General features: G+C 46.5%; 1 protein-coding gene across 8 annotated transcripts in view; it reads right to left on the reverse strand.

Annotated features, from left to right (window-relative positions):
* Positions 1 to 27,914, reverse strand: part of Cep85l (centrosomal protein 85kDa-like) — a gene marked incomplete in the record, with an annotated part of 129,581 nt that overhangs the window by 28,153 nt on the left and 73,514 nt on the right. For 7 of the 8 annotated variants that reach the window (XR_001234954.1, XR_001234956.1, XR_001234953.1 and 4 more), the window contains 9 exon segments: positions 1,843 to 2,036; positions 2,794 to 2,862; positions 4,870 to 5,013; positions 12,796 to 13,020; positions 15,871 to 16,114; positions 17,832 to 17,939; positions 23,399 to 23,449; positions 23,896 to 24,013; positions 27,582 to 27,736. Coding sequence is in view for 1 of the 8 variants with exons in the window: in XM_013516602.1 (XP_013372056.1) it covers positions 12,857 to 13,020; positions 15,871 to 16,114; positions 17,832 to 17,939; positions 23,399 to 23,449; positions 23,896 to 24,013; positions 27,582 to 27,736 (840 nt within the window). 8 annotated transcript variants of the gene reach the window in all.

Here is a 27,914-nt window from a genome sequence, read left to right on the forward strand (position 1 = left end):
AAGGAAGGAAGGAAGGAAGGAAGGAAGAAAGAAAGAAAGAAAGAAAGAAAGAAAGAAAGAAAGAAAGAAAGAAAGAAAGAAAGAAAGAAAGAAAGGAGAAAAGAGAAGAGAGACAGGAAGAAAGGTTGACTGCAAGTCCAAGCTTCAGTGGGAGAAAGAAACTCCGGTCCCGCTGCTGTGCCCTGACTTGGGGCTGCCACCCCTGAGAAGAGCACTCAGAAGACGGGCGGCTGACCAGCGCTTTCCTCACAGCACTAGAACTAGAACAGGGTCAGCAGCACTTTCCTATGAAGAGACAAATCATGTATACTTCCGGCTGTGAGGGCAGTACGGTCTCCCTAAGGACTATCCAGGAGTGGCCTTATCAGCAGGGAAATGAATGGGCCTGACTGCTTCCATCCTAGTTCATTTGCAAGGCCAGGTGGGGTCTGGGTTTGGCCTGTGGGTCACAGATCACCCATCCCTGGGCAAGGATGACCACTGCTGCCCACAGCTCTCCGAGGCCCAGGCATAGGACAACCTCCCAGGTTCTAACTCTTGTTCTAAATCTACAGAATCCCTGATCTATGCAGGCAAATTGGATCCCCAGCACCCCCAGCCTTCCCATAAGCAAACGTCATCTAGAGTAATGATCTCGAGTAATACAACATTCCCCAGAGCCAAAGTTATGTCTATGCTATTTTCATGCATAATACCCAATGCCCACTAAAAACAACCAGGCGTATGAGCCAACAGTGAGTTTACAAAACACGAAAGAAAAACAAAAGTCAGCAGAAACAGACCAACTGGGCAGACAGATGAGGGGTGGTAAAATATTTATTAATGTGCCCGAGAAATAAAGGACAAAACTGAGACTCAGCAGAAAACTAGAAATTCTAGGGCAGAGCCAAGTGGAAGTTCCGGGACTGAAAGCCGTACTAATTAATATGAAGGTGAGTTTCACACATCTCTAAATGTGGCTAAAAAGAAGTGAGGAACTGGAAGATGTATCGGAAGAGAACATTCACAACAAAGAGAATGAGATAAAAATGGCAGCACTCTCGGGGTGAGAAGAGGCGGCACCCGGCCTGGGGTCAGAGTGAGGAGGGGAAGTGAGACGGAGCATTTAGAGGAACGATAGCTCAGAATTTTCCAAAGCAAATGAGGGACATCAAGCCACAGATTCCTGTATCCAATCTAAGCAGGAAGAAAAGAGAAGTAAAGGCCCTTACAGCGGGGTGATGGAAACACTCCTAAAAGACAAAAGAGAAAACCCTAAAAAGAGCCTTCAGGGGTCTCAGCACAGTATCAGTGTGCTGACTTGTCAGCATACCGAAGGGCCCCACCTCCTGCCCTGGAGGTTTTCCCGGTAAGCCAGAGTGGTTCAAAATATAAAATTCAAACAATAACTGCACTGACAGGATGAAGGAAGAAACCCACATGTTCATTTCAGTTGATGCAGATTCAACAAAATTCAACATCTACTTGGGAGGCTGAGGCAGGAGGATAATGAGTTCAAGGCCAGCCTGGGCAATTTAGCAGTAACAGATCTCAAAACACAAGTTTTACAAAAGCTATGTGGTACAGTGCTTGCCTAGAATGTGTGAGGCCCCCGGTTCAATTCCCCCTGGAGCACAACAGACAGACAAACACAAATAAAAAGCCAACAAACAGGGAAGGGAACCGGCCACCCTCCCCCCCCCCCCCCCCCCCCCTGCCCCGCCCCAAGCAGCTGCTTACCAGGCTGAGGTGACCCTGGTCCTGGGGCTCTGTGTGAGCTGAGCCGGAAGAGCAGGCGATGCTTCCTCCTCCTCCCTCCTCCCCCGTCCCCCTCCAGGCCTTCCCTGTCCCAGGGCTTCTCACCTCCTCTCTTCCTTCACTGTCTCCAGCTGGGCAAGGCACTCAGGTCTCAGGTGCTCTCCCAGCCTCTGCTTCCCAGCACCCGGTGTTGAGGCTCTGACAGGTCCAGACGCACCCGCGCTCTGTGCGGTGTGCTCTGGGGCTTCTGTTCACTTTCCTGCGTGGTCCCGTTACATCTTGTGAGGGCGGACTTGTACCTAGGGTTTGCACACACACAAAAGGAATTATACTGATAGAAGAATTAGAGATGTAAGTCCACAAAGGGAAACAAAATCGGAAAGGGAAGAGAAAATGGGAAGCAAAACCATTTCATTGGGAAAAGGAGTGAAAATAAGTATGTAGGCAGCCACGTTGAGTAAGGTCGGGCGCCCAGAGCTGGCGCTTGGGGCGGGGGCGGGGAGGATGTCTTTGTTCTCAGCCCCTTTTATTACATGGCTGTCGGAGACCACAAATTACACACTGAAGCAGGGCTTGGAGGCCTTGAGCCCCGGACGCCACTGTGCTCACAGCGCAGGACGAGGTCTGCAGAAGACCAGACAGGCTGGGCCGGTACCCAGGTGTGGGGTGATCTGAACCTGCTTCTTTTGTGATGCTAAACTCCTTCCTCAGTCTACACCGCTCCAGGAAAAGTGCTCTGGGAGCCCTGCCCGGCTCCCCAGAAAAAATAAAAGTGGGCTGACCAAAGAGGCCTTTTTCTTTGCCCATTCTGAAGCAATGACCTCCCAAGCCCCCACTTTCATAAATTTAGTAATTTTTCTTCATCCTTCACTACATGCCTCTTACAGACACTTGGGGATCTTGGCCCGGCCCCCACACATGGCGAGGAAGGTGCTCTCCCCCTTGAGAGCTCTGTCACTTGACTGGGCCAGCTGTCCTGGGCTCCGAGGCCCCTTCCACGGCCCACGTGCCACCCTCGGGTGAGCAGGCTGTGTCTCTGTGCTGTCTGGGGCTCACCTGTGAGATTCACGGCAGTCACATTCGAGGCTGAGTGAGTAAAAGGTGAGCGTACACGGCCGTGTCCTGCTGTGGTGAGAATAACAATGTATGGGTGAGCGTCCAGCTGTCAGTGCACATTTTAAACACTGCGTGTTTGTGATATGGTTCCCCTCACACTTTGTTCTTTTCTGCTTACTGGAGCCGGAGGGAGGGAGGCTGAACCCTGGCATGAGAGCCAGGCCTCCGTATCAGCTCTGGCCCCTGAGGGGCGAGCTCACAGCCCTGTGTTCCAGGATCCTGGCGCCACACAGCAGGCTCAGGCCCTGCTGTCCTCCACTGACTGGTGGGGCCAGAGGGGCCCCCGCGGCACCACACAGGGACCCAGCTCCCTAAGCAGTGGTGCAAGTCGTCCTCAGAGCTCCACGGGCGTCACCATCAGGCACTCCTGGCTAGAAACGTCTAATCCATGTAATCGTGGGAAAGCAGGCAAGTCCAGATGGCAGTACACTCTACTGGTAAACGGCAATGTTATAAAATTATGAAATTCTCTGCAAAGGTATGTTTTTTCCCAGGAGAGGAAGGAAATTCCTGAATCATCACGATAGTCACAGGCTCCAACTCAATTTTAAGAGTCCTCACATGACAAACTTCTGATTGACAGTAATTTGGGTCTCTGTTAGATGGAGCAAGGGAAGTAGAAATGATGCACCCAAGACAGATGGAAGGTTTCTAAGAGCTGACAGCTGATTGTGTTAGTGTGAAAGATGGAGTGGAGCCTCGAAGACAGCTGGAACCTAGGATGCTGTTAGACCCACAGCAGGGATGGCGTCAGGCTGTGGACAGATGACTGCAGCTTCGGGTGGCTCCGACACCCCTCACAGGCCCTGTGCCAGGGCTTGGTGCCACTGGGCACGGGGATATCTGAGGTGGATGGGCAAGGGTCTCAGCCTGGTGGGGACTGCTGCACTGGGGAGACAGTGCCCCAGCTCCTCTCTGGGCCACGAGGCCAGTAGTTTGCTCCACCATGAAATCTGCCACAATCTGCAGCCTCAGCCATGCCCAAATCTACCCTGGATTGAACCCCACTCCCTCTGTCTCAGGTACAGTGGTACCTCTGTTTGCAAACTCAGTTTTTCTATGATTCTGGAAAAGGTGGCCGCATTTGTGTTTGTGCTGGAAAGATGGCGATGGCTCTGCTCATCACCCCATGCAAAGTTTGCAAACAGAAACAAAATCTTGCCAAACACTTGTTTGTGAACCAAATTGTTTGCAAACAGAAGCATTCATGAACCAAGGCCACTGTATTTGTTACAGCAGTGAGAGCTGACCGCCAGTCAGGGACAGCTAGCCATGAAACGGGGGATCATTCTGTGTCTAGGACCATGCTATATAATTGTTAGCAGGAAATCACTTCATAATTAAATTGTGATTAGGGCTTGTCGGAGGCTTACTGCATTGCCGTGAGGGCTGGCTATGGTATGCAGGTACATAACTCCATGTACCTCCTGGCACAGCTGAGGCCTCGCCCTCCATGGCCTCCACAGTCCCATGATGCTGTGATGCTCCAGGACAAAATTACAACAGCAGAAAACATCCTGGTTCCTTGAGAACCCAATAGTAATAAAAACAGGGTTTCACCTTGGAGAAAGGACAAACTCTTTCTGAACTGCCGTCTTTCCCCACTGTCCCTGCCAACATAGAGAACGTCATTAGCGTAAGATCACCACCACCCTGAGTGATCTGACCTGATCCTCATCAGCCTAAGACCTCTCAGCATAAGATCATCTCCATCCTGAATCACCTGATAATCCCTCTGATTATTTTGTACACCCCATAAAAAGGGGCTGGCTCGAGTGTCTCTGCCTGCCCATTCTGAGGCACTGACCTCCCAGCCCCTATCATGCATCACTAAACTTGTGTTTCTTATTTCATCCTTTCACCTACCCCCCATACAGGCAGTTGGGGATTTTAACCAGGCCCCTGACAATCCTGGGCTATGTACCAGAGTGGCCCTGAGGTAATCACAGGCTTCCTAAAGGGATAAAAGCAGGCAGAGAACCCGAGCAATGGCAGAGACTCAGCCCAACACCTCACCTTTGAAGATGGCAGAAGGAAGCCCAAACCCAGGACTGTGAGGGCCTGGAGCAGCTGCAGAGACTAGGCAGGTTCCTGCCCCGGAACAGCACGGCCAGCACCTCCACCAGCCCTGGACGTGAGATGTGCGCTGCGTGGGCAGACCTGTGAGGATGTTACAGAGGTAGATGCGTCACTAGAAAATGTTCAAGGGGGTTTGCAACGGAGACGACAGGAGGCCACTGGTGTTCAACAAGGGCACTGCCTCCTGCAAGTTCTCTAACCTCATCGTGTAACCCTCCATGCCTTGTCTGTGACTGAGGTGGGGACAGCAGCACCACTCACCAGGAGTTAGGGATTAATGGGATAATTTACGTGAGGTCCTTCTTTACTGGCAAGTGCCCCAATAGAAGGCACTTCCTGTGTTGTTTTAATCACCACAGATCTTTAACCATTGGTTTTATGACGAATTGGTCAGTCATAGGAATGAAAAATGAAATTTCCTTGCTTCCTTGTTTGGAAGGGGCTGCTGTGGTACTGTTTAAATCATGGCTGGTACATTATGTCAACTTGGGGAATCTACAGGTTTGGCTAAGTGACTCAGCAGTTCTACATCCTGGGGTGAAAAGAACACACCCTTCCTGGTCTAGGATGTTGTTCATTGTGTCAACTTGAGAAGTTAGAAAGTTCTCTAACTTAGTGCCTAATAGTTAGTTAGTCAACTTAGTGCCTCATAAGTTAGTTAACTTAGTGCCTCACAGTTAGAAAGTTAACTATGATTCAGCAGGGAGTCAGGGTCCCTACTTTGTATTCATCTTGAGTCTGTGCAAGAAGAGGGCATAGAGATGGTGTGCACATGGGTGGATAGCCAATATACAATATGAGGAGGAAAAAGAGGCTTGCTCCCCCTCCCCATTCTGCTCTTGCTGCTTTTGCTGTGTTGTGCCACCTTGAAGTGTTGCCCCTGTGTCATGCCACCCTGCCTTGGAGCCAGCTGGTTATAGTCTGAAACCTCCACAAACTTGGAGCTAAATAAACCTTTCCTTCCTTAATCTGGGCATTGGGTGTTTTGTCTCAGCAATGAGAGAAAAGTAACCACGACAGAATGTGGTACCAGGAGTGGGGTCACTGCTATGACTATACCTGACCATGTGGTTCAAGAGCCTTTAAAAATGGCTTGTGAAAAGTGTTTGGAAAGGTTAGGAGATTTTTGCCTAAAAGAGAAGCACTAGAATGCTTTTGGCTGTTCTATATGGGAGATTCTGGTTAGTGCTCGAAAGACCAAAAGACTAATAGGAATCCTGCTGGTAAAGACTGGGTTTGGGAGCTTTCTGCTGGGAAGAAGGACTGCATTGGTTGTTGGAGTCCAGACAACGTGTGTTATGGTTTGACAGAAAGTTTGTCTGCATTTTACTTGTGTCCAGAGACTTTGCCTGAGACTGTAAAGGCGGTAGACTAATTAATCTGGCAGAAAAAAATTTCAAGGCAGACTAACGTTCAGGTGGTTACACAGCTATTATTGGGGGCTTTTAGCCAGATTTATGTTGCAAATCAGGAGCAAAAAGCCTAGCAAAAAGATGATTGAAAACATTGTGAGTTTGGTCAAAAAAACAAACAAAAAAACCTCCAGTAAAGCTGTGGATTGCAAAGATGAATCTGAGGAGACCTTGATTGCTGAGGAAAAACAAGAAAATAAAAAAGATGGCCTGAGGGCATTAAAAAAGCAGCAATCTCCATCCTTTGCATCCTCAAAACTACAAAAGTGAAAGACTGCTTTAAGAAGAAAGCCACAGAGTGCCACGTTCCACAATGGCAGCTGCAGCCACACCAGGTTCCAGAATGGCAGTGGCATAGAAAATTCATTCCTCAGAATCAGATACAGAGTGCTCCGCGATTCAGGCATTCAACCCCTGCAGCCAGGAGAGGAGGAGGCCTGGCTACTGCTCCACCTGACAGCAGACCTTGGCATCACCCACATGGTGGTGGTTTTAGGTACATGCAGAATGCAAGTGTTCTGAGGTTAAAAATGCTTCCACCTTGATTTCAGAAGGCCTGGGAGGCCAGGTAGTGTGTGAAGCTGAGGGTAAAGCCAAACATGCAGTGGAGACCCCAAAAGTTAAAAAAAAAAAAACAAACCCAGACTCATACATTGTCTACAAAAAGCTGGAAGGAGGGAGCAAAGGGGGCCTAAGAGAAAAGCTGTGGGAGCTCTAACCATCAGAAGTGCCATAGGGGTGGAGTCACACAAGCCCTTTGGGGCTCACAATGTACCACAAGATGCTTCAGATGCTAAACATGAAACTACAGGACTGTTCGCCCTGCTGGATTTTGGACCTTCCATGGTCCGTTCCTTTGTATTCCCACTTATAACTTTTAGAATGAAAATGATTATTTTGTGCCATTAAATGTTGAAAGTGTTTAACTTTTCATTTATACAGGGAATTACAACAAAGACTTTGCCTTACATCTTGGAGGAGACTTGGTACTTAGACTTCAGCAATGCTAAAACCATTAGGACTCTTGCAGATGGACTAAATGCATGGGTCTTTGGGGGACAAAATGTTAGGGTTCTAATGTAATATAATGTTGATAGACAATACTGGTTCTTAAGGATTGTTAAACCTGTGTTATAATGTTCAAGTTGTAAAATGACAAAATGTCTTGGTATCTAGAGACCAGCTTAAAGAAATGTGTCTGTTTGCCAAGCTGACAAGGGTGGATTGTTATGGTTGATACAGTGTGTCAACTTGTTATCTAGAGGCCTGGCTAAGTAATTCAGCAGTTCTGCATCCTGGGGCGAAAAGGACATGTCCTTTCTGCTCTAGGATGTTGTGCACTGTGTCAACTTGAGTTTAGAATTAACTAAGTGACTCAGCAGGCAGCCAGGGTCCTTACTTTGTATCATCTTGAGCCTGTGCAGGAGGAGGGCATGGAGATGGTGTGAGTGCTACACGCCCCTGGGTGGGGGTGGCCTGTTTATAGTATAAGGGGGGAAAAGAGGCCTGCTCCCCCTGCTTGTTGCACTTGCCGCTTTTGCTGTGTTGTGCTGCCTCAAAGTGTTGTCCCTGTGTCCTGTCACCCTTCCTTGGTGCCAGCTGATTACAGACTGAGACTTCCCCAAACTGTGAGCTAAATAAACCTTTCCTTCCTTAATTTTGGGCATTAGGTATTTTGTCTCAGCAACAAGAGAAAACCAAGACAATCAGATTCTCCAGAAATGTACTAGGTGTGTATTCTGACTGCATTCACTCTTTAAACTTTGTTTCCCTTTTATGCTAGACCTCAAGATCTGCCCTCATACACCCTGCAGAGTATAGCAGTGTGCAGGTGACTGCTGGCCCATAGCTGAGTGGACTCTGGGAGGAGGGGATGGAGATGGTGGCTGGCCCATGGCTGTGTCCTCAAGGACAGAGCCTCATTCCAGCCCCTTCCTCTGTTTCCCGAGCTGAGCTCCCCTCGCTGTCCACCATAGCCTGCCACAGGCCCCCCAAAATGGAGCCAGAGGGCCATGGACCGAGGCCCTGTAAACTGTGAGCCCAAATAACCTTCCTCCTCCACAGTGCATCTCTTGGGTATTTTGTCACAGTAAATGGACACTGACTCATTTGCCCAAACTCTCAAGTCATGTGGGAAACTACTGGAAAACTGGGGAGACAACTTCTGATGTCAATATGGATTTATAAACTTCACAAAGCACTCATAGCACCAGTTGCTAAAATATACACAGGCATGACTCTGTATCTGTGATACCTGTCCTCAGAAAGTCCCCACACCCTTCATGGGAAGGTCTGAGAAAAGCTCTTCAGCAACTGAAAATAAGCCATGAAACAGACTAAGATGCAGAAGTCTTCATGCCATATCCAAGGTTCCCCCAAGTGCTCAGAGAAGACTTTCACCAGGAAGTCAGGTCAGCCTGTTTGTCATTAGGTGGGCAGGAGAGATCCCAGAATTTCAAAGAGACTCTTATATTAACAGTGCGCACCAGGCAAACATAAATCTTTTTATAAAAAATTTATTGCTCTGTAAATACAAATTTCAGTATCAACAAACAATAGTCCAGTGAAAAAATACTAGGCATTGACATTGAAAACCTTTTCTTAGTTTAATAAATAGAACTTTGGCATTCAAAATTCTAGCTGTAAACTCTATTACAAAACAAAAACAACCCCTTTACAAAAAAGGAGGCAAAAATGATAGTCAGAAGGCAGAAGCCAGCCAGTGGCTTCACATTCCTTTTACAGTGAGTGTATCTCACGTCACGGACACTATGTACACATGAGGTATGGTGGATGGCTCAGAAACTGAACCCAGAGCACAGCACCGGCCGCAGGGACTGCGCGTGCTCCTGCCCTCTGCAGCCGCCCAGCACCTATGGCTTCTGCCGCACACCGACTGATGCCGCTCACGCTCCAATATTTAATTTAAATAACAGCTCACATATTAGCTATATATACACACACATATACCCACACATATACACACATGGACACATTCTGTTCTCAAGGAGCCCTTCACTCCACAGTGAAGGCTGGGCCCCAAGACACGAGTCTGAGCCCTATTGTGGGGTCCCTCCATCTCAAGAACACTGCTCTTTGCTCAGCCTGTCTGCACGAGAACACGGCGCAGGAGTCGCGCCTGCTCAGAGCTCCCACAAACAGAGAGGGACGCTTGCTTACTGCAGGCAAAAGGCACACAAGGTTCTCTCCGTATGCAGCTGCAACACTGATGTCAGACTTCCCGATCAGAAACTACATCCTATGATAGTATTTCTCTGAAATAACAAAACTCTCAAAATCTTTTCCCTCCATGATTAAAGGTATGATGTAATCCTATGGCAAATACCACTGATGGCATCTTAGGGCAAAGCTGAAAATTTTACTCTTCATATAAAATAAGGAACAGTCTCTCCTATTTATGAACACTGAAGAGAACTCTCACAAATGGAAGCAAGAGGAACTAACTTTAGTTCACCTCGTGTTGTAGCACAAAGTCGTAACCACACCTGGCAACGGGAGCCTGCGGGAGGGGGAGAAAGCCGACAAGCCAAACCAAGGTGCCCAGCAGCCAGGACAGGGACAGTCACACCTGGCCGCTGGGGCGGTGGTGACGGCTACAAGAACGCAACCACACTCAGCGAGCGTCTTCCCGAGGGAGCAGTCCCCTTACACAGCATCCAGGGGCCCCGCGGAGCCTTGCACAGCACGAATTATCCTGCAGGCTCATGAGTCAATCAGAAACGTACAATCCTCGTCTTAGTAACACTTTCCAGCCTTGAGATTGTCTCCAGCAAGCTATTTAAAGAGGCCTAATTCAGTGTAGTAAACTGTCACACCAGAATAAATTTCACTAAGATATAATACTGTTAACATTAAATAGTGAATCCTATTTAAAATGCAAAAGGGGCCACACTTTTTAAAATAAATTCAGGCATCTCTTATCTAGTCAATACTTACACTTTTTAAAATCAGAGCCACTGAGGATTTACTAACAGTCAACTAACGGCTCATCCTACTCGATGGATACTAAAGGGAAGGACAGCTCCGGGGCCTGCAGTCAGCTGATCTCTCCTGCTCGAGTGAGCTGCGTCTTCCACTGAGACAACTGTCCCTCTGAACCTGAGCTAAGGACTGTGTCAGAGTGAGCTCAACTGAGAATGCACAACCGTGACAAACGTCAACACTGTGTGACACTTCCCAGGAGGACAAGCACTCCATCCCAAGAGCAGAATTAAAGAGGGGTCATCAGCTGAGGACGTCGGAGACTTCCTGCTACCTGCAGGTGACTTCATCTCAGGAACACCGGGCTGCAGCAGCAGCTTCGCTGAACGGCCCAGCTCGATCGACCTAAGAGGAAGCTCTCTGTCTTCAGCGTGCCACCAACACTGTCACTACGTTAACACAAGAGGGATCCTGCGGAAGGGGAGTTTCTGAAAAATCAAAATAAGAAATTAACACTCACAAAATAATACTAGTTTCACTCCCCCGAAAATTCCCTCTGCACACTCCAAGCTCCGGGAGGCTCCCTGGTGGAATCTAGGCTCACTCCACGCGTCGCATCTGAACTCTCCTGATCAAAGCATACACTCTGAAACTGCAACAGAGCAGCAGCACTTCACTCATTTTCTACTAAGCCAAAACAATTTTGCCTCCAGAGATGGGAATTAAACTCTGCAATTTTTAGAAAATTTATTACAACAAAAATTATTTTATCCCAACTACACCAGAACAGAAAACTATATCCAAAACAGATGAAAACAAATGACCTTAACTTCATGTTAAAAACACCACCACTGCAAAAATCTAAGACTAAACTAAAAATCTAGAAGACATTTAAGGAAGAACCAATCGACGCAAATGGGCTGCACTGGCTCACCGGTCCGCTTACTCCTGAAGCCTGGCGGGACGGCGAGGCCCACAGCGCCGCTGCTGCACGGCGGCTGAGGCGGGCAGGGGCGCTGCGTACTCCCCTGTGCAAGGCCAACCGCACACCCTAACTCTGGCGGGAGAGCCCTCGGCACCCAAGCTTTGGGACTTTTTACTACCCTGTCTTCAGGCACTGACTCTGGAAACCAAGTGAGCACACTGCACAGCCACGCTTCTCCCGCAACCAAGTCCAGCCCCGGCTGGGCAAAGACTCAGCGGTGAGACGGAGCAGGCCCGAGCCCAGCGCATCGCCAGGTTGTCTCCTGCAGGCCCCACCCGGCCACGCTCTCATGGCAGAGAGCAGAGGACCCTCTCCTCGGAGCAGCTGCTGTGACTGCTTTACACCAGGCAGCGCTGTCCTGCGTGCCTCAAAGCCTCCCGCCCCACCTCACAGTCCACCCCCACAGCACTCGGTGACGTGCAAGGGTCACGTGCCTGTGTGGAGGACGGTGCCTGGCCGTAATGAAGTGTTACACACAAGAGCACTGTGAGTGCTCCGAGGCAGTCAGGTGCAGTTCTTCCAAAACGCCAGCCAGCTCTCAGGCACGGGCACACTGACTCGGGAGCCTGCACAGCTGCAGGTCCACTTCGCATCAAGTGCACGGCACCTAACACCCTGTCCTCGAGGCCCAACAGGCCTGGCCAAGTTCACATTCTACGCAAAGCTCCACCTGCAGGAAATGCACCTCACATGAGGCATGAAAATCTCGGCTCAGCTTAGATGCTGTTTTATGCTAGTATTAATTCAGAGATATGGAATAGGGGCTGGCTTTTTCCTAAGGTAGTTTAAACTTTAAAACAGGTACAAAATGTAAACTGTAAAGGTTGAAATGTGGATAAATAAGCTACTCTGCCAAAGTCACTGTCAATCTGTCTTTTAAAATCATCTCACCTCAGAGGCTTGCACTAATCATACAGATGGCTTTGTTTACAATGATACCTGTAACATGTAAATAAATTTTGGAAATATTAAGGGGCATGCTAAAATTAGTTCAAATTATGTTAAACCTGGTAACACACGAATTACCTACAGTACCAAAAGCCACCAAGCCACAGCCTCAGCTCAGTGACACAAATGATGCGGCCTGACTCCTGCTACAGTGCCTGCCTGCTGTCAGGACGGGCCTGGCCAGCCCTCCCTTGGAAGTCCCGAAGCCGTGAGGGGAGGGAACAGCAGACAGTGTGTGCCTTTCTCAGAGCTCTGTGCTTGACCCTTGAAATCCTTAGAAATTCTGTGAATAAAACACACACACACAAATAAAAACCCCACACACACATGCACACACAAAGACAAAACTACAGAAGTAAACAGATCCTACCCTTTCTGAAGGGCACTGTTCACAGCTTGGCCCTACAATCAGTAGTTTCACAAGATAGATATTTTCTTGTAGACTTTATCGCATCTTTCAAATGGTAATTTGAATTTTTTGCCTGATTAGAAAGCCCTTCAAAATCTCCTCACAACCCTTTCCCTCAATAAAACAAATCCACAAAACCCCGCCCAGGAAGCCACGTATTCTTGCACCTTCCCGTCGGACTTGCAGGAAGGACCACGAGGAGCTGGCGCAGCAGCACCGGCCGACGCCTCACTGGGTGACGCAGTTGTCGCCCATGTCCTGAGCGTAGCGGTCGGATATCGTCGTCCTCAGCTCGTCAATGTCCCTCCGTAACTGGCACACATCGGACAGCTTCTTACTGAGCGTTTCTGGGCTGTGGTCAGTTTCCGTGTCTTCAGCTGAACAGCTCATCGCTGTGTACAGAAGGCACAGAGGAATATCTGACATTTTGCTTTGAACAAAAAAAATTTCAGGATTTCACCTTAATCATCATGAAATACAATGCTACACACTGAACATTAGTGAGGTTCAGATTAAATTATGCCTCATTTGATATTAAATACTGTAGACACTACCTACTTGGCCCTTTAAAAATTGTGCTAGTGAAAATGTATGAAATTCATACATTTTCTGATTGGAACTGGGTGACAAATTCAGCAGGCTTCCTGGGTGACAATATTCAAAATGAAAAGAACATCCTCTAAAGTCTCTTTCAAGCTCAACCAGAGCCCTCACTTCTTTCCATTAGACAAACTTCTGAAAACTGTTTATATAGCAAGAGGAATTATCTTAATTTTTATGATCACAAAGTGAGGTTTTAATTGGCAAGCAAATACTAGTTTTCAAAATACATGGAGAGGCTGCTGGGACTCCACAATTCCTGGTGAGCTGAGCTGAGCTGGCAGCTGCCCAGGGTCTGACAACTGCAGGAGGACCCGAGTCAGCAGCTCTCCTGACTTCCAAGAAGCACTCAGGAAAGCAAGCGTCAGCAGGGACTGAGCGGAGCCTCTCCTGCTCCTGTCAGCCCAGGGGCTGGGGGCGTCCGTCAGGTAGCTGATATTTTAACGACAAACTGAAACTCTGGCTTGGCCCAGCAGTCAGGCTGGATGTCGAGCTAGGTGGCTTGTTCTCAGTGCTCTACACCCAACTTCCAGGAAGTGTGGCAGGTGACCTGCCCACAGGGAAGAGCGGCCAGGCCTGAGGAAGCCACAGGCCCCAGCTCACCGAGCAGGCCGAGAAAGCAGAATGAATGAAGGCACAGAGCTGACAGAATCAAAAAAGCACCAGAGCAGAGGTTCCCAAGGCAAGCAGGCGCTACCTACCTGCACCACAGGAGAGGGCTACGCCTGGGAAATCAGGCTTCCGGTTTAGAAAAATCACACTGGCAATGCCATGACAAACAGATTGGTGGAAGGAGGGGACCTGGGTGACAGAAATCAGTCCAGGTGAAGGCTCCAGGACAGTGAGTTAAGGCCAGCAGTGCAAAGGAGGGCTGGTGGTGACACAGCCAGAGCGGAAGGTCCATCATCACCACCTGGGTGGGAGCTAAGGATAGCACCTGGCACCTTTGTCAAACCTGGGCCACATGGGCGGTGCTGTGGTGAGGGGAAAGGGGCTATGCTCAGCTGTGCCTCGTCTAGGAGGCCCACGACAGAGCCGGTCCTGACAACAGCTGGGAGGGGGAAGGCTAATGGGGCAAGCCCTAAGCAAAAAGCAGCTTGGGACCCCGGAGTAAGTGGCGGAGAAGCCTGCAGAAGGTGAGGACTGAGTGTGGAACTCCACAGTGACACCTCGGAAAGCAGGTGCATAGAGCGGTGGGAGGGCGGGGCCCGGCCTCGGGTCACTGTGAGTCACAAAGACTCAGGGTTCTGATGGGCCTGACAACCAGCTGGCCGAGCCAACCTCGCACGTGAAGCTTCCTAAGCGCAGGCAGGCTGGGGCGGGCTCAGGGTGGAGCGGCTGCCCATCACTCTGGGGAACTAGGACAGCTCTGCCACCATCAACGGCAACAGGATGATGGCTGCGTGAGTGCGGGTGACAGATGCGGAGGGTGGGCAGCCCTGGACAGGGCAGGTGGGCTTTTGCCTTTTGTTCCCAGAGGTCATGTCCAACTGCACCACCCCAATTCCCAGAGCTAATGCCCTGTGCCTGCTTGAAGAGCTACACCAGCATCAGCGCTCAGGCCACACCCTGCCTGGCAGAGTTCTCCACCTCTGCCGCCATCCCTGGCCCTTGGCGATGCCAGCTGCACCACAGTGCCCTCCCTGAGTCTCTCTGTGCACGGCAGGCAAGGCTGTGCCCAGCCAGCTGCAGCCCAGCACCCAATGCTAAGTGACTGCTCTCAACGTCAAGGTCCTTACACACGCGCGTGTCCATGCACACACACCCGTGCAGTGGGAGGATAACTGGAGGGACTTGCTTCACTGAATGCTAAGAGTGGTGCTGGTTTTGCCAATGGCAGAATTTCTCTAAGGAACTGGGAAGCAAAGGCAGCCCTGCTCAAAGCACACACAGCCTCTCAGGGTGGTCACCCTGCCCTGGAGCTCCTTTCTACCTGCCACAGAGACCTGTGTATCAGCGCCCCGCCTGTGGAGCCACAGGCACAAGGGGCACGGAGCACCCACACTGGCGGAGGCTGTGGGCGTTGGTCACACGGGAAGGGGAGACGCCAAGAGATCTGTCTGCATGACAGGAGTGGCTGCGAGCGGGCTCCTGTGAGGGCACCCCACTCACACTGAGGGGCTGCCTCAGAATGCATGATCTGCACCCTGCAATACTGCACCAATAGCTCCCTGGCTGCCATTCACCTCGCTACCAGGTGGCTCGGAACTGCCAATGGTCCTTGCATGACTATCTCGTTGGTTGGTACGGGGCAGGCCCATCAGTGCAGGCTGCCCAGTGGGACAGCCATACAGGTGCCGCCAGCAGTTCAAGCCGGCAGGAACACGCTAATCCACACAACTGCCACATGGAAACGAAACGAAACATCATTGCTTCTCGAAGAGCAACCAGGAAGCCCCTCTGACTACCACCCAGGCACACAGCCTCACACTGAGCCAAGGCTTCTGCCTGGCGGGGTCCACATACGCTGCGGTTGTGGCCTCATCACTTCCGTATGCAGAGAGGTCTGTCCCAGGAGGGAGTGGCCGCAGCAACACCTAAAGCCACAGCCTCCAGGAGGGAAAGGAGGGAACCAAACAAACAAGGAGGCAGGCAGAGCTCCTGGTTCATGTAGACAGGTTTCTAACTGCTAAGCCACTTACACCTGATCCCCAGCAGTAAGGAGAGATTGGGCTCCTTGCCCTGGGCCCGCTGGTTGAGAATACTGCACAGTGCCTTCAAGTCGAGCAGGCAGCAGGACATCTCTTTGAAGAGCTGATCGATCACCGCCAGGTCCAAGAGTGGCCGCAAGGGAGGCGCTGGCTGCTGCCTCAGCGGCTCTGCCTCCTCACACTGGCCTTGGCCCAGGCCCAGCAGACAGTGGGGTTCTCCTGTCTGTCTGTGGTTCTGTGATGGATCAAAATATCAGCTGTTAGGACAGAGGAAAGGCACTCAAAAGCCATGCAGGCTGACAGTTCCTGAGTCTGTGAACGGAAGTCTATTACCAAGTGTCTCCTTATGCACACACTAAACAAACTGACTGCACACACACTGGGGGAAAAGAAAATGAAAAAGACTCACTTCCATGGTAGAAATGGCTCTGACACCCTAGAGCAAGCCTCAGAGAAAAAGCACTAAATCCAAACAGTCTCAGGTTCTAGGGGTTTCTCTCATCACAAGCAGCTTAGTTACATACCCATTTTCCTATAAATGAGATTTATTCTAAGGACCAAAAGAACTTTAGGACACATTCAACCTTAGTCAGTAACTTTATTCCTAGTGACAGTAGTAATTAAGTTACTTTGCAGTTATTTTTTGTCTACTATGAAAAAAGCATGTTAGGCAGGTGTGGTGGTACACACTGCAATCCCAGCACTCAGGACTCCTGCGAGCTTGAGGTCAGCCTGGGATATGTAGTGAGTTCAAGGCCATCCTGAACTACACAGTACGACACTGTACCACCTGACCGTGTGATGATCAACCTGGCTGTGTGATGACTGGACACTGGACGATCTGATCAGGTAAACAATACTCATGATGTATTCTCACCCCCCAAAATGTGACATGAGTTTCATGAAGTCTTTAGCTCTAATGTGTAGCTTCAAGAAACACAAGAGGATAAAGAACAAGATACATGACACCCACAAGGAGGCAATCAGACAAACCTACAGGACGGGACAATCTACAAGTCTGAGAAAGATGGGCTCCAGTCCTCAACAATACTATCCATGGGGGCTGGGGATTTAGCTCAGCGGCAAAAGCGCCTGCCTGGCAAGCGCAAGGTCGTGAGTTCGGTTCCCGGTACCGGAGAAAAACCAAAAACCAAAAAAAAAAAAAAAAAAACAATACTATCCATGAGTACCAAATCCCCAAAATGACTCACAGCATATACTACTACAATAAAGGGGCTCTAAGGATTTGTAAGACACTGCAGTCAAACGCAATTAGTCCTTGATTAAATGCTGCTTGCAATGGTACTAAAAAGTCTGTGAAGTGGGGAAATCTAAGTGCAGCCTAGGCATTATCAAATGTCAGGGAATCACTGCTCTTGTCAGGTATGACAGTTATGGTTATTTAAGAAAATGTCCTTGCCCTTTGGAAGCGCATTCTTCGGTAGCTAAGGGTGAAATGTGAGTCGAAATCCGTACTTTGGTCTGCGTGTTTTTCCACACAGTCCAGTCCTTCATCTCACACTGCTGAGACAGGCATCTGCTCCTGTGATGACCCCACCCTACAAGCCTGAGAAACATGAGCTCCAGTCCTCAACAATGTGCTTGCTGTACACATGTGCCCTTTGGAAACCTACACTGGCCTTATGGATTTTCAAGGGTGACTTTGTCTATACAGCTTATGCCCTATTTGCTCACTTTGGGGCCTAGGTCTGTATAGTATCTGACTTGAGGGAAGTCTGTACAACTGTACCTGAGACATAAGAAAAGTAAAGGTTTGTCCCCCTATTGTAATTTTCCCAAGAACCCTAATGGATTTAAGTACCTGGCACATCAAAATCAAGTATCCAGTTTAAAAAGTGTTCTATTAATTAATATATGCAAACTAACCCTTGCCTAACACTGCAGGGGGTGTGGACCATTCTTCCTGGGCAACCTGAGTTTCTCCCACTCACCTCAAGCAGCACTTTTGTTAATCTCTGGAGGTGTCTTTCTTTCCTCTCCAGCTCTTCCATCATCTTCTGTGTGGCTGACTTCTCTTTAGAAAGCTTCCCTTGGACAGACTAGGACAACAACAACAATGTAAAGCAAAGCATCTAGCACATGAAAGAAAGTGCTGATTTAACACAGCAGCCAGCGACACTGGCTCTGAATGCTTTGGAAGACGGAGCATCTGAAGTGATAAAAAAACGGAACAACATACCTTTAGAGAATATTACAGCATTATGAAAACACCCCCTTCTGTTGAATTTTCATTCTTAAATTCTAAGTTTTAAAGCAGTTTATCTGATGCTTTTCTTGCATAATTTCTTGCATAATTTTCTTGCAAACCTTGTCAAACAAACCCGTCACTTACAGAGTAGATGGGCTCTCTGGTATGTATATTTCTGGGCACTGAAATTCTTTCTCGGCTCCATTTGAGTGAATAACACATGGAAATTTCTTTACATAGCTGAATATTTACAATTTCTGGCCTGACAATATTATGTGGCTGTAATCCAGAATCCAACCTAACATTTAAGGTTTGTGATTGTTTATTACAATTACATAAGAAAAGCATCACAGATAAACTGTTTTTAAAACTTACATTTTAGTAATGAAAACTGAACAGAAAGATGGGTGTTTCCATAATGTTGTAATATCATGACCAATTTAGAGTCATGCTGAATGCAATAATTAGCTATGGACTAACGTTTCTGTGTGAGACTGAATTTAAACCAGCAACGAAGCACCCAGTTCTCTCCGTGAGAGTCAATCACAAGTGTGTAATGGTGCCACTTGTCCAAAAGAGGAAAACTGGATTTAGGAAATGACATTAAGCTTCACAAGTCATGTGGCTGGGCCAAGGATCTATAACAGAGACTCTCGACACCTTAAGGAGCTCACAGGCGTGCTGAAATGTCCAGGGTCTATACAATTCCTTAACATTGGGTATGAGGGTGTCGGACAGCAACATAGCACCTGAAACATTACTTCTTTATCTTACATTGTATAAAAAAGCATGTTTTTGAGGGATGTGGAAAAAAGGGAGAAAAACTTTTGACTAATTTTCTTATGGTCTCAAATTAAGACAAAATAGAACAAAATCTAATTATTAAGCCAGGTCTCTAAAACGAAGCACAATTAAGGCAGTATATATCACCATATCTTTTTTGAGAAATCATTCTATTCTTTAACAACAAGTGGTAAGTGGTTCCATTTTGGTCTTTTACCTAAAATTCACATGAGCTTTTGAAACACGTAGTAGTATTTATAAATTCAAATGTACAATATATTTATTCTGACATATTAATCTATAATACCAAGTGTTACTTTCTTCTGTACAAGATAAAAAACCTTAGAGACATTTCAGTTTATTCTATCAAGAATGAATAATGTGTTATTTCACAAAGAATTTTGCAAAGCATTTTTTGAGATCTAAGATTTTTTAAAAAGGGAAATTGCTCAAAACAGTGGCATTCTACTACACAGAAACTAAACAACTTATATTCCTTTCTGAAACAAATTTTGGGCTTTATGAAATTCAGATCAAGATCAAGCTCCTGATTCACTGAACATGTCGAGGATTAATAAAAATGTGAATTAAGTTTCCAACGTCTAAAATCTCTCTCAAGTTCCCAGGAAACATTTTTAAAAATTCTCCTAAATAACTAACCGGGCATGATTATTTCTGAATTATAAGTATGCTGAATACATGTACGGTTTTGACATGGACACTGTGAAACGCACCCACACGCTAACAGCTCCAAGGAAGGAAATGATGCGCAGTCTTCAGCATCCGTGCGCTCGACTTAGGAGGAAGTGCTTTGAAAAGAGACTTGCGCTACTGTCTTACTGCACACACACACCCTGTGTACCGTGCAGAGTGGCCCAGGCGCGCCCCTCCTGCTGTCACTTGTGTGAATACTGTCCTGTGCTGGGTGAACTCGGAAGGAAAAGCCCACAGGAAGGAAAGGGAGTCATTACACTGGACTGTTCATCAGGCAGGTGACTGTGTGTGAACACAGCGCTCGCTGTCAGGGAAAGGACGCCGACATCTCCGGGGAGAAAGAAGGGCTTGTGCAAAAAAGTGGCATCTGAGCAAAAGTCTGAGGTATTTGAGACAGTATCTTCAGCTACCCGGAAAAAGGGTTCCGCCCGCGCGAAGGGCCCATGGCAGCTGACCTCTTGCATCTGACGAGAAGCTTGAGAGCCACAGTGAGTGGGAACATCAGAGCTGAGGGGAACCCAAGGAGGGGGCCAATTACGCGGGCGCTCCTCCGTCAGTGGGAGAAAACCAGGGGCTTCTCAAGAGTCTGAGGAGAGACCAGAGCGCCCTGAGTGTGTAAGAAGGGGTTTCACCCAGAGACAAATCCTCCAATTCCAGTTCCAGGCAGACACAAGGAGCCGCACAGAGAAGAGCCTGATGTCCAGGCTCCACTTCCAAAGCCTTGTCAGGCCTGGGAAAAGCCTTCCTTTAAAGTCACCCGTTCCAGAGGCCTTGGCAGCACCCAGTCAGTCCTTCTGCATCCCAGCCGTGCACTGGGCTTGTTCACTGGCACACAGCCAGGAGCAAAGCCCAGGGCAGGCGCTCGGACGCCAGCACCGAGTCAGAGCCAGCTGCGCCGCGTCCGTCAGTCTGGCCCTGCGGTGCGGAGAAGGAAGGGCATCTCCTAGCGCACCTGCTGAGGCTGCGGAGCACAGCCTGGCCCGTGCACACCGCCACCACCTCCTCGACACCTTGCCGATGGGCAGAGCCACCAGAGGCCGCTCGCGTGGGCTCAGCCTGGGCAAACATTAATTCCCTGTCCATGCCTTCTGGACTGAGAGTGAGGAGGGTTTTCAAAACACTGCACTGAAGGCTACTTTCCCGGAGCAAACACACAGCTGGGAACTCCACTCCGATGGGCAGAACAAATGTCCACTGCTACCGGAAGGAAGGAGCCCTGCAATGGAACCTGAAAGGATTCGTCTATGAAGCACTTTAGGCCACAGTGCGTTGCTGAAAACAAATACGGCTGAGGCGGGAGGAACCCCAGTTCGAGCCCCGCCTGCAGAACTGAGTAAGACAAAGTCTCAAAAAAATGCGTAAGAAAGGTTGAGCTGTAGCTCAGGGCTAATGCCCTGGCCCTGACCCAGCGCTGGAGACGGAAAAAGCAGCTGGCAACTAGTGGCGCCTGACAGCTGGGTGTGATCAGAGACAGAATTAAGGAAGACAGACAGACGGACAGACAGATACAGAGGGAGAGAGAGAGAATGTCCAGAACAGGCAAGTTTACGGGTAGGAAACAGACGGGATTCTTACTGCTGAGGCAGGGATGAAAGCTCACATAAGAGGCAGATACACGCCTGTAATCTCAGCACTTGCAAGGCTGAGGCAGGAGGACTGCCACGAGTTTAAGGCCAACTTGGGCTACACAGTTTAAGACCAGCCTGAATTAAATAGCAACAACCTGTCTCAAACTAAAAAAAAAAAAAAAAAAAAAAAGCTACAGCGTTTTTTCTTCTGTGCCTATTTCTTTTTATTTTTTATTTTATGGGAAAAAAATTCAAAACAAAATAATAGGAGAATAACCATAGTTAATATAGTGTATATTGCTATCTTCAAAGTAGTTACTCAGAGTACAATATATGGACATAAAACATTCTCCAAATGATATTAGCACAAACCTCTTTTCAACAAACTAAATAAGAGAAACTAGTAGTAGTACAACTACCTTCTATTTTTTGCCTTTTTCCTTCATTTCCCCTTTCTACCATCCTAGTTCCTTTTTCCTTTTGAACAATTTCTTCCCATTTCACTATCTATTGTACATTTTGGTCCTTATTTACTCTTTCAGTTTCTCACAGGTAGACAATGTGATGTTTACACATGTGAGTCTGATTTATTTCACTTAAGAGTATGGTCTCAAGTTGCATCCATTTACCTATAAGTGTCTCAAACTCATCCTTCTTTATGGCATAGTACTCCACTGTATAAAAAGACTGCATCTTTTTTATCACTCCTTGATTGATCTGGGATGTTTCCAAGATTTAGCTATAACAAACTGTGCTGCTATAAACTTGGGTGCACATATATCGCTGTGGTATGATGTTTTCAGTTCTTCTGGAAAAATACCCAGAAAGGAAACAGTTGGGTTGAATGGGACCTCTAGTCCTAGTCTACTGAGTAATCGCCAAACTCATTTCTTTTTTTTTTTTTTTTTTTTTTTTTTTGCCAAACTCATTTCTGCAGTGGTTGCACCAGTCTACACTCCCACCAACAGTGGAGAAGGGTTCCTTTTGCCCCACAGCCCCTCCAGCATGTTACTGGCCGAGATCTTGGTGACAGCCATTCCTTCTGGAGTGAGATGGAACCTCACTTTTGTAACAAAAATCTTCAAAAGGACCAAACATTAAACCACTTTCCCTTTTCTGCAACACACCCTATAGCCAGGCCAGGGCAGACAGTGGCTCGGTAAGTAATGGGCCAATGAATGGAAGAACCAAAGTCCTTTCATTTCCCCATTTGTGGGCTGTGGGTTGTGTGTCAAGTGCTCTGCTCAGCTCTGAACGTCCAGATGAGCTACGCGGCCTCCATCCTTGAGAAACTCAGAAGACATAAATATGCATGTGAGCACTATGGGTTGATAAGAGAGGAACAGTAATACCTGGCCTTGTAAGCAGGGGAGGGGAGGTAGAGAGTGGTCAATTCTACCTACCAGGCAGCTGCTCCTCCCAGGTGTCTGCTTGGGGGTTCTGCGGGGGACAGGCGCCATGTTCTGGGAAACCTCAGGCACCAACCTGATGGAGCACTGCATGCACACACTTTCACAGCACCTGCACACCTGCATGGTGCAGTGCGCATGCTGACGGCAGGCATGTAAGGAGGAGCTACAACATCAGATGGGACGTGGCACACCTGAAGCCAGGGCTTTCACCCACAGACAGCAGAGAAGAACCAGACTGTTTCTGAACTTTAATCATTTAAATCTCCTCACAGAGCTGAGACTGCTAGTAGGAAAAGCGTGACTGGAGAACAGAAAATGAGGAGAAAAGAGGTGGCGCGGTAAAACAGATCCTGATCTAGGCAGGATCCGTGGGACATCAGCCAGAGGACAGAGACACCTACAGGATTCCAGTATTGAAGAGAGTACAGAGAATAGCAGCTCACTTCGGAGCTCTAGGGAATATCTGCTGGAGGGAAGGAGCCAGAGACGAATAGCGCGGACTGTGATCCTGCTTCCACAGGGAAACTGCACAGAGAGTGAGGAGGGCAATGGGCTTCCAAGTCGCTTCTTTTCCGGTCACTGAGGACCTACAGTACGCTTCTGATAAAGACAGGTGACGCAAAGGAGACAGCAAGCCTCACAATTTTCTGCAGAATTTATTCAACAAACAGAATTCCTAAAACACTGAAAGAGTAATACCAAAGAGTTTGTAATTTCACCTCAAGTGCCATTAACGTTTTCATATAAATGTAAACATGCTTTAGTACCTTTACACTACGTAAGCAATAAATCCACTTGTCACTGAATGAAAATAAGGATGAAGCATTTCTTACCTGAAGTTCTAGAGTCATCTTGTTAATTTCATCTTGTTGGCTACTTATTATCTAAAACACAGGAAATCAATCAGTTTGAACCAACCCATTTTTCCCCACTGCTTTCTAAAAGTACCAATATTACAAGAAAAAGGTATATGGAATTACAAATTTGTTTTAAAAAGGTCTTTTTAATTTATAAAGATATTCATAGCAAGTACCTTTAAATACCAACATGATTTGGATCATACATACATATAAAAATGGCAAAAGTCTTTTCTGTTAAACTTTGTGCAGTTTTTGAGAGTCTGAATAATTTAGGAAATATATCCTTTTGTTTGGGCTTTTACTTAAATTTAAATCAATTTGCTTAAACTACTATTTTCTTACCAGATAAAAACATTCAAACTAAAAATTTCAAAGCTATTGCACATGAGCAAGATTGCAAATCACACAGACGGCCACACGCTCGGCACCCCCACGGCACGCGGCCTCTCGCTGACCAGGTGCCTGCTCACCTTGCTGGCCGCCTCGCTTTGTTCTCTGAGATCGTCATTTTCACTCTGAAGCTGTTTTGTGTCTAACATGGGAAGGCGGATTCCATCTTCAAGGCATCTTTCTACTTTTTGCTGCAAACTGTTTTAGAAAGATTATATGAGGAAAAGAAGCTCTATTTATTGATCTGGGTTGATGACTTCAACGTAATGATGTTCCTTCTTAGATATTTTCTAATCAAGACCCACAGGAAGCACATGAGTAAGTAGAGTCACATTTTACACAAGTTCTGGTCCATAGTTAGCTGGGGCAGATGACATCCTTAGAAACAACAAGTCTGAGACCAGAGTTGCTTAGCCTGTAACACCTCTAGGCCCAGGTGAAGTCCATCATCAGCAAAACCCAAGCTCTGTCTTCCAGCCTCCCACTGTTCCTTCTCTAAGAAGGACTAGGAGTATGGAGCCATGTCACTGGTCCTGCAACTTCCTTGTAAGGACAGTGGTTACCTAAACCCGCAACATAACATTTCCTCTTCATTGCTGAGAGCAGCACTTTACTGTGTTTGCAACTTGGCTAAACAGTTGTCCTGTACCTGTGGCAGAGACAAACAGAAGGAACCCCTCTGGCACACTAAATGTAAAAGAAGAAAGCAGAAGTGGGGCTAGCTTTGTAATGTTCAGGTTAAAAGAAATCGTATCATAAATAATATGGACCAAAACCCGAACTGTGAACAACTGCAGGAATTCTACAGACAGCCCTACTTTAGCTGTTGATCATACTCACAAGCTGCAGAGTACTAAAAGATTTCTTATAATTGCATTCTGATATTTTCTCTTTCTAATTATTATGGCTACCTGAAGCTTCTTCTCTCTTCCAAAGGAAATAATGTCTTATTTATTAGTTCTTTAACTGATAATCCTAGGTGGCACAATATGGGCTTCAGACCCATTTATGAATAATGACAACGGAGATATTTTTATGTATTGCTAGCTGTCACAAAGTATTTGCTTTCTTAATCTATAAGTGAAAAATATGCTACCTTCCATACACATAAAGTCAAGATGGTACCTTCCATACACATAAAGCAATTCAACACATAAAATGCACTAAAAATACTAGTCTTTAAGGTAGAGGGAAAATGAGCCAGCGACGAAGGGAGAAAACATCTGTACTGGTAAATATGACATGTAAATATTCTCCCACACACTGACATCCATGTCCTATTCTACATCTTCTCAGCAGCAAAGCAGATACTACTGCTCAAGACACGTCACACTGTAACTGTCATTTCTGGTGGAATACTTTTCTTAACTTATAAATCCCAAATGCTCTGAAGAGCTCATGAAGAAGCTTAGAAATACACAGAACAGGTGAATATAAGGCATAGTTCTGAGTCACACATGTATCTGAAGGTATGAGGAAATGGAGACTACCCCCGAACCACCAGAGTTCAGTGACACAGCTGCACAGTGCTGAAGAATGACACACACACTTCTCTGGCTCTGTGCCTCCGCAAGGAAGCAAGAGAAAGTTCTAGAAAGACACTGTCTCAGACTGTATTGAGTCAAGACAAAAAGTGGCAATGTTTTCTCAAATTCACTGTACTAAATCTTTCCAAATCAAAAATTCTACACTCATTGTGCTCCAAAAACCTAATAAAAGAGAAAGTGTAACTAGAAGGTATAGGAATATATAAATATGCAAAAGCACACAGTGGGTCAGAGCGTGTTCATCTACACAGCTTGGTTTAGGACAGCGCCAACGGAACAGCACATACACATGGTCTCTTCTTTCCATCAGTGAAGGTGAAAGGAAAAGCCATGGCTGAATTCCTGAAAATCAGGAAGCTGCTTTGAGATTAAAGAAAAGGTACAAGGAATGGAGTTACAAAAACGGGGAAACTGAAGAATTAGCAGAAAGTAAGACAAATATGAAGGCAGAATCACAAGTATGTGACTCTTTGGAGCTGACATAAGGCATGCTAAAGACTGAACTACCCTGGAAATGAGAATTTTGGCATCTAAACAATAATTTTAAAAAGGTATACCAGGTATATTTAAGACTTTGAAGGTAGGAATAAAGCAATATTTACATTAAATTGGTATGAAATCAGGTGAACTGATTTAAAAGCTAAATATATTGAATTTAAAATTACATAAACATGAAGACTGCATTTCATTTACTTATTTTTATTAGTGTACGTTTGTAGTGCACAACGATGGCATTTATCACAGGGAGCTGGCGCACGCAGGCAGCACATCTTAATCCTTGCTATTCCCCTCCCTCCCTCCCCTCCATCTCTAGATGCTCTTCCCATTTGCAGAAGAGCTATCTCCCTGTTTCCTATTTTCTATCTTTGGTTTTGCTCTTTATTTATACTTTGGCTTTATTACACAAGAGAAACTGTGATATTTAAGCTTGTGTGTCTGATTTCACTTGGCATTATGGTTGTGAAGTATACCCACTTTCCTACAAATGACTCAAGTTTATCCTTCTTTGTATCACAGTACATACGCCATTGTGTATAAATTCCTCCTTTTCTTTATCTATTCATCCATTGATGGACTTATAAGTTGCTTCCAAGATCTAACTATTGTGCTGCTATAAACATAGGTATGCATGTATCACACTGTAATATGATGTCTTGAACTCTTTTGGGAAGATATCTATAAGAGGAATAGGTGGGCTGAATGATATTTCTAGTTTTAGTTTTTTAAGGAATCTCCATATTAATTTTCAAAGTTTCAAAGTTCATATTTCCATCAATAATGTGGAGAGGTTCCTTTTCCCCCACAGCCTCACTAGTATTTGTTATTATCTGAGGTCTTGATGATGGCCATACTTTCTGGAGTAACACAGATTTCAATTTGCATATTTCTAAAGGCCAGTAATGTTGACCATATTTTCATGTATTTACTGGCAATCTGTACTTCTGAGAAGAGTATATTCATTTCAGTTGTCCATTTCTTGTTTGGACCTTTTATTTTGGAGGGTCTAATTTTTTTGCGTTGTTCATATATTCTAGATATTAGTCCTTTACCCAAGGAGTAGCTGCCATTTTTTTTTCCTGATTTGAAGACTGAATTTCTTACATGTAGTTTTGGTGCTTTGTCATCTTATTTCAGGATTGTTTCATCTATTTATAGTCAACAGCATCAAGGTTTAAGTTTTGCCTGCTAAAAACAAGTCTATGTATCTATCACAGGTTCCTCAGGAATTCAACCTTAAATTTCCAGGCTTAAACACACAACCTAAATACACCAAGCATCCTGCCCACCATGTTTCCAACTGCACTAACTCAGAAGAGTCGCGTGCGGCGGGCTGTGTGAGAGGCCACCACGCCTGCGGGTCACCACTTTCAGGGACACAGCCTGTAAGGCTGTAGTGCATCATCTTGCTGGCCCCTTCTTCTGTTATTTAGCAGTTTCCTGACACAGCTATCAAATGAAGGGTTTTCATTAATATGTGCAGTCTTCAACTGTCATTTTTGTTCTTTTCTCATTTTTACTATTATCTAAAACCTTTGAAAGATGTTCGCATGTTGCTTCAAAATGAATCACAACTGTTTCAATGAAATTCTATTTCTGATTCTTAACAGTACATCTTTAAGAAAAATAATAAAGTAATAATTACAAATTAATGTATTTTAAATGAAATGCTTGAAAAAATACAAATGACTTAAGCATGAGGATCGTGAAAGTCTTCTTACCTCTGAATGGAGGTTACTAACTCCTTCTCCTTCTTTTTCTGGCATATTAACTGTGCCTCTTTGTCTTGACATTGTTTTTTGATCTCCTCAAGCCTCTTCTCTGTATCTATCAAAGCCTCTTGCAAATTTTTATTTTTTTCTTCTAGAACCTGCAGCTAAGGAGAAAGTTATCGCAGTTCATAACATATGGAGAATTATACCTTTCTATTAGAAATTACTACTGTTCTCAAGAATTAACAGATTCAGGGGCTGGGGATTTAGCTCAGCGGCAAAGCGCCTGCCTGGCAAGCGCAAGGTCGTGAGTTCGGTTCCCGGTACCGGAGAAAAACCAAA

This window comes from Chinchilla lanigera, unplaced genomic scaffold (genome assembly GCF_000276665.1).
Source record: "Chinchilla lanigera isolate Chin_1 unplaced genomic scaffold, ChiLan1.0 scaffold00035, whole genome shotgun sequence".
NCBI classification, from domain to species: Eukaryota; Metazoa; Chordata; class Mammalia; order Rodentia; family Chinchillidae; genus Chinchilla; species Chinchilla lanigera.